This window comes from Scyliorhinus canicula, chromosome 4 (assembly GCF_902713615.1).
Source record: "Scyliorhinus canicula chromosome 4, sScyCan1.1, whole genome shotgun sequence".
Lineage (NCBI taxonomy): Eukaryota > Metazoa > Chordata > Chondrichthyes > Carcharhiniformes > Scyliorhinidae > Scyliorhinus > Scyliorhinus canicula.
The window spans coordinates 20,920,278-20,933,925 of NC_052149.1; the positions used below are offsets into that span (position 1 = coordinate 20,920,278).

Sequence of the window (13,648 nt, forward strand, 5' to 3'; positions counted from 1 at the left end):
ACCGCTAAATCACCTTCAATTCCATACTTCCTTATTTTCTGCAATAGCCTACCGTGGGGAACCTTATCAAACGCCTTACTGAAATCCATATACACCACATCAACAGCTTTACCCTGATCCACCTGTTTGGTCACCTTCTCAAAAAACTCAATAAGGTTTGTCAGACATGACCTACCCTTCACAAAACCGTGTTGAGTATCGCTAATCAACTTGTTCTTTTCAAGATGATTATAAACCCTATCTCTTATAACCTTTTCCAACATTTTACCCACAACCGAAGTAAGGCTCACAGGTCTATAATTACCAGGGTTGTCTCTAATCCCCTTCTTGAACAAGGGGACAACATTTGCTATCCTCCAGTCTTCTGGCACTATTCCTGTCGACAAAGACGACATAAAGATCAAGGACAAAGGCTCAGCAATCTCCTCCCTGGCTTCCCAGAGAATCCTAGGATAAATCCCATCTGGCCCAGGGGATTTGTCTATTTTGACATTTTCTAAAATTGCTAACACCTCCTCCTTTTGAACCTCAATTCCATCTAGCCTGGTCGACTGAACCTGAGTGTTCTCCTCGACAACATTGTCTTTCTCCAGTGTAAACACTGACGAAAAATATCCATTTAATGCTTCCCCTATCTCCTCTGATTCCACACACAACTTTCCACTACTATCCTTGATTGGCCCTAATCTTACTCGAGTCATTCTTTTGTTCCTGATATACCTATAGAAAGCCTTAGGGTTTTCCTTGATCCTATCCGCCAACGACTTTTCGTGTCCTCTCCTCGCTCTTCTTAACTCTCCCTTTAGGTCTACTCCTGCTCCTTGTTCTTATTTTCTTATGTGCCTTAGTTCCCCAAGAGACAAAATAAATCTGTTCATCCCAGCCTTAAATATCGCCAACAATGGGGCATCCACAACCCAAAAATTCCCAATCCTTTTGAGTGAAGAAATTTCTCCTCGTCTTAGTCCTTTGAAAATTTCTCCTTGTTGCAGTCCTAAATGATCGGCCCGTATCCTGAGATTCTGCCCGTGGTTTAGTTTCCCTAAACAATCTCTCAGTGTTCACCCAATCATGCCATTTCAGAATTTAAATAGCAAAGTACAGGCCAGCATCGGTCATCTTTCACTTGTTCTGAGTTTTGTTACATCTTTGTTTCAATCTCTCCCAGCTCCCACTAATCACAGTTCCAGCTGTTCCACCCCCTCTTATGTATATCACATTTTTCCCTCTGTACAGTTCTGAAGAAGGATCATGTGAACTCAAAACTTAACTCTGTTTTCTCTTCCTATGGATGCTGCCAGACCTGCTGACATTTTACAGCTTTCTCTGCTTTCCCTTCACAATTTTGCAGCTTGCAATGAGATCACTGCTCATTCCTCTAACCTCCTGAGAATACAAGCCCAACATAGGACTTCCTCCTGATCACAGGGATCAACTTAGTGGGCCTTTGCTGTCCCGCCTCCAATGAAAGTATATCCTTTCCTACATTTGGATACCAAAACTGCACACAGTACTCCAGATGTGGTTTCACCAAAACCCTGCGCAATTGTAGCAAGACGTTTTATTCTTGTACCTAGTAATAAAGGCCAACATAACATGCAATTTGCCTTCCTAATTGTTTGTTGCACCTGTATGCTAACTTTTGCGTTCCTTGTACAACATCAACCTAATTTGTCTATATCCCTTTGCAGCCTCCCTGTGTCCTCTCCACAGCTTACCTTTCCATCTAGCTTTGGAACATCAGCAAACTGAGATACATTGTCTCTTCATTGCGGTCATTAATATCACTGCAGCATTCCAATATTTACTGCCTGCCAACTTGAAAAAGCCCCGTTTATGCCCACTCTGTTTTCCATCCATTAACAAATCCTCAATTCATGCTAATATTTTACTCTCAATTCCATGAGCCTTTATTTTGCCTATTAACCTTTTGTGCACCACCTTATTGAATGCCTTTTGGAAATCCAGTATATGACATCTACTAGTTCCCCTTTATCTACCCTACTAGTTACACCCTCAAAACACTCCAATGAATTTGTCAAATAGGATTTTGCTTCAATAAAACCATGTTAACTTGTTCTAATCATACTATGCATTGCTAAGTGCATTGTTAAAACTTCCTTGATAATAGATTTCAGCATTCTCCCAACAACTAATGTTAGGCTAACTGGCATGTAGTTCCATGGTCTACACACCAAAGTTAGGAGTCTGACAGAATACATAACACTCATCTAGATGGGCGAGTCTGCAACAATTCTCAAGGAGATCAAAAACTACCGAGGACACAGCGGTCCTCTTGATTGGTACTGTGCCATTAGGGTCAGTATCCAGTCCTCTTTATCACAGTTGTGCTACTTACTGCCTACAGGATGAATGGCAGCCATGTGCCAAACTGACCTGAACCTCTTAGAACACTGGTTTGGTATTGCATCCAGTTTTCACCATGTTTCAGGAAAAATATAAGGGTCCTTGAGTGGGTGCAGAGATTTGCCAGAATGTTTCCATGGATGGGATATTTTAGCTACAAGGTTAGATTGGAAAGGCTAGTGTTATTCTCTTTGGAGAAAAGGAGATTGAGGGGAGATGTGATAGAGATAGACTTGATTATGACAGGTATAAATATGGTAGGCAAGGAAACACTGTTCCCATTCATTGGTGGAACAAGAACAAGGGGACTCAGATTTAAGGTTTGGGGCAAGAGATATGGCGGGTGAGATATAAGTAAGAACTTTTTCATGCAGCGAATGGTAAGCCCCTGGAACATACTCACTGCTCGGGAGGGTGTTGAAAGCATAGGTGATCAATATTTCCACTTGAAGGATTGAGTGGGGGAATGGAACTGGGTGGATTGCTCCAAAGAGAGCTGGCATATACTCAATGGGTCAAATGGCCTCCTACTGTGCCATAAATAACCCACAAATCTCTACCTCATATATGCTCCATCACCAAAGAGGACAACAGCAGCAACATTCTGAAGGGACAGAACATCGGGAAAGGATTTGCCCACTATGTGGCATACTCCTGCTCTTGCTGTCAATCTCCCTGAACCCTCTCAAAGAACAGTACTGCACGAGAACAGGTCCTTCGGTTCTCCAAGCCTGCACCGATCACGATTCCTGCCTAAACCAAAACCTTTTGCACTTCAGGGGCCTGTATCCCTCTATTCCCATCCTATTCATGTATTTGTCAAGATGCCTCTTAAACGTCACAATCATGTTGTCTTCCACCACCTCACCCGGTAGTGCGTTCCAGGCACTCACCACCCTTTGTGCAAAAACCTTACCTCGCAAATTTCCTCTAAACTTTCCCCCTCTCACCTTAAACCGGTGTCCCCTAGTAATTAACTTTTCTACCTTGGGAAAAAGCACCTGACCATCCACTCTGTCCATGCTACTCATAAATTTGTAAACCTCTCTATCAGGTTGCCCCTCAACCTCTGTTGTTCCAGTGAAAACAATCAGAGTTTATCCAACCTCAAAGCTAATACCCTCGTTTACCAGGCAACATCCTGGTAAACCTCTTCTCACCCTCTTCAAAGCATCCACATCCTTCTGGTGGTGGCAACCAGAATTGTATGCAATATTCAAAATGTAGCTTAACTAAGGTTCAGTACAGCTGCAGCAAAACTTGCCAACCTTCATACTCAGTGCCCCGACCGGTGAAGCCAAGCATGCCGTATGCCTTCTTGACTACCTTATCCACCTGCATTGCCATTTTCAGTGATCTGTGGACTTGTACGCCCTGGTCCCCCTGTGCCCTCCACCCAGGGCAGCGAGGTGGCACAGTGGTTAGCACCGCTGCCTCATCGCACCAGGGACCCAGGTTCAATTCCGGCCTTGAGTGACTGTTGATTTTGCATGTTCTCCCAGTGTCTGCGTGGGTTTCCTCCAGGTGCTCCGGTTTCGTCCCACAATCCAAAGAAGCAGTTTGTCTGGATTAGCCATGGTAAATTGTCCCCAAGTGTCCAAAGATGTGCAGGTTTGTGGGATTACAGGGATAGGGTGGGGGAGTGGGCCTAGGTAGGGTGCTCTTTCGGAGGGCCGGTGCAGACCGATGAGCCAAATGGCCTCCTTCTGCACTGCAGGGATTCTATAATATGATTGCTTAAAACGTCCCCCTCCCACATTACCTACTTGTGGCCGGGGTCAATCTGCTTTTCCCCTCCTGTAAAGAAATCATGAGTACTCTCAAGTACTGCATACCCTATTGATTTTCTCTGATCTAATATGGTTGTTGCAAAGGGATTGATTCAAGCAAATCACTCTGCAATCCTGGGACTCGTGCCTGTCCTTCTGGCAGCAGCCACATCATCCCCAGTGGCGGTGCTGAGCCCAAGAGCTGAGTTCCGTCCCTCGCACGCCTTCCCCAAGGTCTTGATCCAAGGGGAAGGCCCAGCCCTGACCTCACCGCTGCCTGACAGGCTTGTGGTACGGCAGGCCTTCCTAGAAACAGGAAGTATGGGTCTCTCACAGGCTCTCCAGCTGGCCAGGAGGAACCCCAATGTTTAATCAAGATTCAGCCCAACAATTTTATTACCACACACAAGTGACAACACAACACAACCCAATATAAATGTCCAATCAGAAGTATGACAGCAGTTTGTTCTGCAATGCTCAGGAATCACCTTGTTATCGATCAGATCCGTGAACTTTTTTCTAAAAATAGGGTTTCTTTGTTTAAGCATTCAACAAACTTCTTTACAACTTGCTGAACTTTTGCACAATTGTTGGCAGATTGATATCGTCACATTCTCGGTGACTTAATTATCCCAAAGTCTATCAGTTTTTTCATCTGGTAGGGAGAATTTAATTACACAAGGCAAAAGCAAAACTAATCCAGACGGTTATTTTTAAAATTTCTTTGTAGAAATTAAATCCAATCTGTTTACAACAAATGTTTCAACATCTGACAGATACAGAGAAAACGCATGACTTCCTTGCATCAGTTCCTTTGCAACAACCATTGTAGACTAGAGAAAATTCACAGAGTGTGCAATAATTGAGAGTAGTTCTGATTTCTTTACAGGAGGGAAAAACAAGATTTGGCATTGGAGTCGATAAATTTCTATGTGGCCCAGAATTCCAAATTCATTGGATTTCAGACCAAGTTCTGAGGTGGATCTTGGCTAAATCAACTACCAGGTTTAATGTTTAGCTTCTAAAGTACAGTCTGCATTCAGTGGAATTAAACATCCTCTTTGGATATTAAACAAAGTATTCCACATTTCGTCTGACTTCTTTTCAACTTCAATCGCAACAAAATTGGATCTAATATCTTTGTTTATGCAGATGTTCAATAAGTATTGCACAGTATTTGACCACATTGTCATTCCTCAAACTTGGATAAGTATAGTCTGAACAAAGATACGCTTCAAAGTGATTCAAAATCCTGAATTATATTTTGATAAAAACAACGTTGGAATATAAGCATTAATGATCAGAGATTCTATTTTTGGGGCAGGCTGGAGTTAATTCAACTAACAAATCAGCATCGCTGGTCCGCATCATTCAATTACCAGCTACAATAACTCAAATTTTGTACTGTTCTTGAGTTCCGATTATCAACATAAACTTTCTGAATTTGGGAATTATTACTTTGTTTAAACATATTAATCCTAAATGTGCTTCAGCCCTTTTGTACATCTGCAATAACCACAAAGGTTTTCTGGTTTATCAAGTATAAATGAACGCAGGCCAGCACGGTGGTGCAGTGGTTAGCATTGCTGCCTCACGGCGCTGAGATCCCAGGTTCAATCCCGGCTCTGGGTCACCGTCCGTGTGGAGTTTGCACATTTTCCCCGTGTTTGCGTGGGTTTCACCCCCACAACCCAAAGATATGCAGGGTAGGTGGATTTGCCAAGCTAAATTGCCCCTTAATTGGAAAAAAATGAATTGGGTACTCTAAATTTATTTTTTATAAAGTACAAATGTATGTATTAGGAAAGGGTTCACTGCTATGAACTAAAACATTTGCAGGTGAATTTCAACCCTTATATCTCCTACCATTGTTCATTTACAAAGGTACTTCATTAAGCTAAGTTCTGACCCTGGATTTCCCATTCGTAAAACATGTGGAACAAACAAAGCTGCCACCAGCCAATCAATCCCCAACTTCCCACTTCTTCTTAATCATTTATGTGCACTTATTGCAGATTAGATTCCGCTTACCTCCTGAAAGTGGTGCTTAAGAAAAAGATGGATAACATTTTCAAAACTGCACACATTTTACAGCATGACTAAGCACACACTGTATTGCAGTGAGAAAAAAAATTGGACTTAGTAATAAATTGGTCGGCAAGACTGGCAGAAATGAGAAGTAAGTAACCATTTATATCAAAACCCACATTATACTGGGTATCAATTTCCAGAGTTGTAGGAATTGCACTTTCAATTCACTGGAGCCTTAGCAGATGATGTTTTTGTACGATGAATAGACCAAATGGGTGTGATGGATAGAAGTTTAGTCAGTTACTTTTTTATTCTGAACAAAGGAATTGACACCAACTTTTATGTAATGTTGCAAGTACATTCTGGGCGGGATTCTCCCATACCCGGCGGATTGACGCGAGCCAGTCCAGCGTCGGGCCGCCCTAAAGGTGCGGAATCCTCAGCACCTTCAAGGGCTAGGCCTACCCCCGAGTGGTTTGCGCCCCACCGGCCGGTGGGATACGGGCTTGGTGCCACACCAACCGGCGCCGAAGGGCCTCCGCCGGCCAGCACATGCGCGGGAGCGCCAGTGCGTGCTTCCGTCATCCCCGCACATGCGCGGGAGCGCCAGTGCGTGCTTCCGTCATCCCCGCACATGCGCGGGAGGGTTCGTCTCCGCATCGGCCATCGCGGAGGACCACAGCGGCCGATGCAGAGAGATAGAGTGCCCCCACAGCACAGCCCCGACCGCAAACCAGGCCACCACGGGGGCACCTCCCGGGGCCAGATGCCCTCGCGACCCCCCCAGGAACCCCAGAGTCCACTCGTGCCGCCAGGTCCCACCAGTAAGGGACCTACTCTGATTTACGCCGGCGGGACCGGCTACAGACGGACGGGTCTTCGGCCCACCCTGGGCCGGAGACTTTGGACAGCGCCGGACCCCGCCATTCTCCGAGACCGGCGACTCACACCGGGCCGGTTTTTGGGATGGGCAGGAGAATTGGGAGGACGGCGGGGGCGGATTCACGCCGACCCCTGGCGATTCTGCCACCCGGCTGGGGGGGGTCAGAGAATCCCGCCCTCTGTAATGAAGAAACATCCTCACAAGCAACATTTCCAAATGCAGCATCAGTTAAGTTAAAAAGTGACCTGAACTTGTGAACTGATTTAAACACGATTCCCTGGTCCATTAAGATTATATTAATATGTTTAACTCAGGATTGCAGTCAGTTACTAATCAAGTTACATCATGGAAATGGTAAACAACATTTTTATAGTGCTTATATCGGACTTCAAATTCAGATATTCTATATACCTTTTATAGAAAAATAAATACAAGTAGTTTAAAGCTATCCAAAACAATGTAAATTTCTGGGTATAAAATATGGTTGGTCAAGAGATAATCTGAAATTAAGTATAATGTTTTAAATCACCATAGTTGGCATTTAGAAAGAACATTGTTGACGTTAAAGATGAGTTGTAAAACTTTGTTTACCACTGAAACCTTAAAGCAAAATCTGATCTCCATACTTTGTTTACACTCCTCAGATCTGTTCAGTTGCCAATATCCAGCCCTACAGCTTCCTGTTCATTCTAAAGTCAGGAACACCAAGCATTGCAAACAATGCTATTAGAATGGTGAAACAAAGGAAGCAGACAAGTGACGCCAAGTATCGCAATATGTTACAATGAAGAAGAGAACCCAGTTAGAAAGTGGCACTGCCAAATCGCAAATACAATGGCCATTTTGTTTGGCTGCAAATATGTCACAAAAACTAAATATATGCCCTGCTAAATTTAGAAGAGAAAATAATTTCAATTATATTCAAGACCGCTTAAAATGACACAGCAAGTATATTTGGATTATACAGCAATCAGTCATTAATAAATCTGATACAGAATTCAGGAGAAACGTCTTTACCCAGAGAATGGAGAAAACGTGGAACTTGCCAACACAAAATTGAGGTGAATTCCATTAGATGAATTTAAGGGGAAGTTAGAACATTATGGAGAAAAGACTAGAAGGATGTGCTGGTGAGATTAGATGAATTAAGGCGGAGGTGGCTCATGTGGAGCATAAACACAGACCAGTTTAGCTAAATATCCTGTTTTTGTGCTGTAGATTTTATGGCTGGAATTCTCCAACCTTTGGGCAGCGCCATCTCCGCCCATGGGTTTTCCAGCGGCGTGGGATGGCTTCAATGGGAAATCCCATTGACATGCGGCGGGAAGAGAGAGTTCCGCCACCAGCAAATGGCACGCTGCCAAGAAACACGCGGCTAGGGGACCGGAGAATCCCGCCCTATGTCTGTGCGGTGAATTTGGCTGAAATGTATCAAAATAATTTTATTTTCCAAATTTTAACCGTATTAACTAAAATCCTCATTCAGGGGTAATCTCGGAAGATGATACAAACATTGGACAATAAACTACATTTAGGGTGCATTATTGAAAGTGCAATTATATCATTGTCAACTTAATGTAACCAATGAAAATACAAAGTACAGAAGTAAAAAGACACAGGATACTGCTTCTGTAATATTTATTAGAACACAAAAATGTTCATAAATGAGGACCAGGCACAAACTTAATATTTGGCCCTTGTTCATGCAAATCAAATACTTTATAGTATTTAATTATACTACTCCTACAGTGCTTCATTCTTCATGGACTTACTACAGAAGGGAAAAAAATATAGCTAAATCCTAAGTTGTTGAATTTATCTTAAATCTATATTTCTTGGGCAGCACGGTGGCACAGTGGTTAGCACTGTTGCCTCACAGCACCGAGGTCCCAGTTTCGATCCCGGCTCTGGGTCACTGTCCGTGTGGAGTTTACACATTCTCCCCGTCTTTGTGTGGGTTTCGCCCCCACAACCCAAAGATGGGCAGGTTAGGTGGATTGGCCACGCTAAATTGCCCCTTAATTGGAAAAAATTATTTGGGTGCACTAAATTTATTTTTTAAAAATCTATTTTTCTTTAAATTATCTACAGATAAACCTTTATGTGAAATTATGGGCAACATGTTGCACAGTGGTTAGCACTGTTGCCTCGCAACACGAGCGACTCGGGTTCAGTTTGAGGCTTGGGTGGAGTTTGCACTTTCTCCCCTTGTCTGCGTGGATTTGCTCCAGGTGCTCCGTTTTCTTCCCACATTCCAAAGTGCAGGTTAGGTAGATTAGCCATGGTAAATTTCCCCTTAGTGACCAAGCATGTGCAGGGTAGGTGGGGTTATGGGGTTACGGGGATAGGGTGGGGGAATGGGCCTAGGTAGGGTGCCCTTTTAGAGGGTTGGCACGGTCTCGATGGGCTGAATGGCCTCATTCTGCACTGTGGGAATTCTATGGTTCCATGGAAATGGAGAACAATTTTTGAACAAATGAATGTACAAGCGTGGCTCTTTTTGTTAAATTGTGACTTGCATTCACCTACTTTTTGCAGGCATGTTCTACACAGGACAGAAAAATCATGATAGTGCCCTCAAAACTGCAGCTAGATAGATTTTTGCGAAGCAATGATATGGGCCAAAAGCAGGTGTATGGAGTTAGGCCACAGATCAGCCATCAGCATTAAATGGCGGAACAGGCTCGAGGGGCTGAATGGCCTACTCCTGGTTCCTATTTTATATCTCACATCAATCCACTGTTATACGCTCTGCACTTCAATCAGTTCCACTGAAGTCAATGGAATTATTGAGACTGAGTTATAACAGGCAACCCATACATTTTAACCCATTTTTCTCCATTGCCCCAATTGAATTTCCATGCCATTTCTCTCCAGCACTTGCTGCATGCTCCTTCCAGTAGCTAACTAAAACTGGCATCAAAGGAGATAACACAACCCAGTGATAAAGCTAGATCATGTTTTCAATATTTTTTGACCAAATTTCCCTGGTAAATATTCAAAAAGAGAATAGTTTACTACCTCAGCTTGCATGAGGTTTAGGAAGCAAAGTGGCAATTTGCCACTCAAAAATTTTAAAAAGCTAAATGTACATAGGGAAGTCTAACCAACAGAAGATGACATTGGTTAACCTAGCACAGCACATTAAAATATTCAATGACAACTTTCATATAAATAGCTATTTTACCATACAGGGTAATTAAATATCCCATGGCATTTCATGGGAGTGTTACTAAATAAAATTTGACACAAAAACATGCAAGGAAGTAACCTCCGGTTGCGACCTGTAGGTGGAGGTCGCACATTAGGTGGCTGCTGCTAGAGTCTCCGTTTTTTACACTTGTATGTCCGGTTCCAGGGGTAGTTTGTGGATGAGTTGGTGTGGGGAGTCATAAGGAAAATAAGGAATGTCAAAACTCCAGAAGAAAGCTGCTGGGAAGAAGGGTGCGGTTGTGCTTCCTGTGGGTAGAAAGATGGCAGGGACTGGGTTGTCAGGTGGGACCACTCCCCTCATGCTGGAAACTCTTACCGAGGTGATGTCGGTGGAGTTTGAAAGGCTATTTGCCAAGCGTATGGAGGTCCTTCGAGGGAGATGATGGCTTCGCTGAAAGAGTGGGTGGAGGAGGAGATTGCCCCGGTAAAAGCGGCAGTGATGAAGACGTTGGTCGAGTTGCAGGAACAAGGAGAGAAGCTGAAGAGGGTGGAAGAGGCATTGTCACAACATAGCAACCGGTTCACCTCAATGGCTGAGGAGCTGCAGAGGGTGGTGAAAGTAAACAAAGTATTCAGAACTAAGGTGGAGGACCTGGAGAACAGGTCGAGGAGGCAAAACTTGAGAATCGTGAGCCTGCCCGAGGGGTGGAGGGCCCGAGGCCGACCGAGTACTTTGTGAAGACGTTTGCTGAGTGGAGATGGGGTAGGGGGAAGAACCCTCCTGTAGGCTGGCTGGTAAATGGGAATGTGGTAGGGGGAGGGGCAGCGGTTGTTAGAGCCTGGTCAAGCAGGTTTTGAAGGGCCAGGGAGGTGTAAATGATGGGAGGGGAGGATATCGATGCAGGTGAGGTATTTACCAGAGGAAGTGGATGGGAAGGGGATTCGGAGGGGGGGAAATCAACAGTAACAAAAGGATGGTACAGGCCTGGCCAGATGGGCAGGGCCCGGGGTAATGGTGATCGTGGATAGGAGGGGCTGGGAGGGTGTCAAAGGCCCCAGTCAGAATGGTGACGTGGGATGTGAGGGGTTTGGGGGACTGGTGAAGAGAGCAAAAGTTATTGCGCACTTGAAGAGTTTAAAAGTTGACGTGGTGATGCTGCAGGAGATCCATTGTAGAATGAAGGATGAAGTGAGGCCTAGGAAGGGGTGGGTGAGTCAGGTGTTTTATTCGAGCTTTGATAATAGTGCTCAGGGGGTAGCGATCTTGGTGGGCAACAGGATGAGGTTTCAGACGGAGGTGGTGGTGGCAGATTAGGGGGAGCAGGTACGTGATAGTGACAGGTGCATTGGAGGGGAGGTTGGTGGTGCTGGTGAGCGTATATGGCTCCAATTGGGATGATGCAGGGTTCGTGAAGAGAGCGTTGGGTGCCATCCTGGATCTGGATAGCCACGAGCTGATGGTAGGGTGGATTGGAACATAGTGCTGGAGCTGAGGATGACCTATAGTCCATGGGGAAAGCAGTGCGTCAGTTGAGAAGAGCGAGGGGGGCTGTTTACAAGTACAGGGAGAAGGCAGAGAGTACGTTGGCAGGTCAGCTCCATGGGGAGGCTGTGGTGAGGGAGATAGTTTGGGTGCAGGACAGGACGGGGAGTTGGTGGTGACTCCGGAGCAGATTAATAAGGTGTTTGAGGAGTTCTATAGGGTCTTGTATAAGTCAGAGCCACCAGATGAGCAGGAGATAAGGGAGTTTGTGGGTGGGCTAGACTGCTGCAGGCAGGTGCGGGGCCAGATGTTTTAGCTTTCACATTGCTGATTGCTCGCAGACGGGTCTTGTTGGGGTAGAGGTCAGCTATCCACCCTGTGCCTTGGCATGGCGGGGGGGGGGGGGGGGGGGGGGGGGGGGGGGGGGCCTGTTCGAATTTTCGACCCTGGAAACGGTGTGATGAAACTTGCTTTTTGGGGGGGGGTGATCGTTCGACAATTCTTGGGGTTTGTTTATCATGCATTTTCAGGAGTTGGTTACCGCTGATTATTGGGGTGGGGGTTTTGATGGGTTGGAGGGGGGTTTGTGGGGTTGTTGTAAATTGTAAAATTGTTGAAAATTTGTGAAATAAAAATACTTTTAAAAGACACATACGGAAATATTAGGACAAATGACCAAAGGCTTAGTTGAAAGGTGCATTTTAAGGAGTGTCTTAAGAGGAAGAAAGAGGGCAGAGGTGCAAAGAGGGCAGAGGTGCAGAAGCTGAGGGAGGGAATTCAGAGTTTAATGCTAGACATCTGACGGCATGGCTGCCATCGGTGCAGAAAATGAAATTGGGGATGCTCAAGAAACCAGAAATGGAGAAGCACAGACAACTTAAGGTTGTACGGCTGGAGGAGGTCACATAGTTTGAGGGGGATGAAGTTAGTGCGCTATGAAAACAGCGAGCATTTGAAAAATGAGCACTTGCTGGATTGGAAGCTAATGCAGTGAGGGGTGATGGGTGAATAGGATTTAGTGAAAGTTATGACATCGGGAACAGATTTTGGATAACCCAGGTTTATGGAGGGGAGGAAATTGGAGGCTGGCCAGGAGAGCATTGGAATGGTCAAGTCTAGAGGTAACAGAGAAGGATGAGAATTTCAGCAGCAGTTAAACTGAGGAATCTTATCTGACATCTAACATAAGCACACTAAATGTTATGTTACTGGTAACCGCATCCTTTATAATACAATTATTACATAAACAGAAACTGGAGCACAACATTAAATGGATTAGAGTGAAAAATATAGATATTTTTCAATTTTCCTTCAGTAATTCTGTCAATATTATAGTTTACCTCATCATGACGGTTGATGCCTACTCCGGTACTTGTTGCTTTGTTGTGGTGGTTGTGGTCTGTTCCAGTACTTTTTAAATTGATTATGTGCACCTCTTGAGGAAGGCCTGTTGTTCCTCCACTTGCACAGCCTGATGACACAGTGAAGCTCTCCAGCAAAGTTTTAACTGGGTGGGATTCACCAACTGGTCCAAGCACACAGTCACTTCCCGCTAGAGGACCTGCAGACAATGTCAATAAAACAAGTTTACTAACAAAAATAATTGCAATTTTTTTCTAATTGTGAGCAGCATGTACACGGATGAGATACACCGCTTGATGCAAACTGTACCACTCCATTTCCCACCAGTTTAATCTGCTGGTATAACTGAACACTTCTTGCTTGCATGGCTGTACAGAAGAAACCAGTGTCATATTGGCACGATTAGTCCAACAAGGAGATTAGACAAAATCGAATTATCAAAATACACAATCACATTTGAAATAACTACTGTAACTCTGAAGATTAATTGAAGGAGTCCATAAGGAGATCGGCACGATCCCTTCCCTACTGCCCCAAGTAGTAGATTGTAGATTGCATTTTCACCTCTGGCCCTCAGTCTGAAATCAAAGCAGCTTCAGT

At 44.5% G+C, this 13,648-nt stretch overlaps 1 protein-coding gene across 3 annotated transcripts in view; it reads right to left on the reverse strand.

Moving 5' to 3' along the window:
- tgfbr3 (transforming growth factor, beta receptor III) overlaps nucleotides 1–13,648 on the reverse strand; it is a 207,375-nt gene that overhangs the window by 133,443 nt on the left and 60,284 nt on the right. For all 3 annotated transcript variants that reach the window (XM_038793815.1, XM_038793814.1, XM_038793816.1), the window contains exon 3: nucleotides 13,027–13,247. In XM_038793815.1, the coding sequence (XP_038649743.1) occupies nucleotides 13,027–13,247 (221 nt within the window). The remainder of the gene's footprint in view (nucleotides 1–13,026; nucleotides 13,248–13,648) is intronic.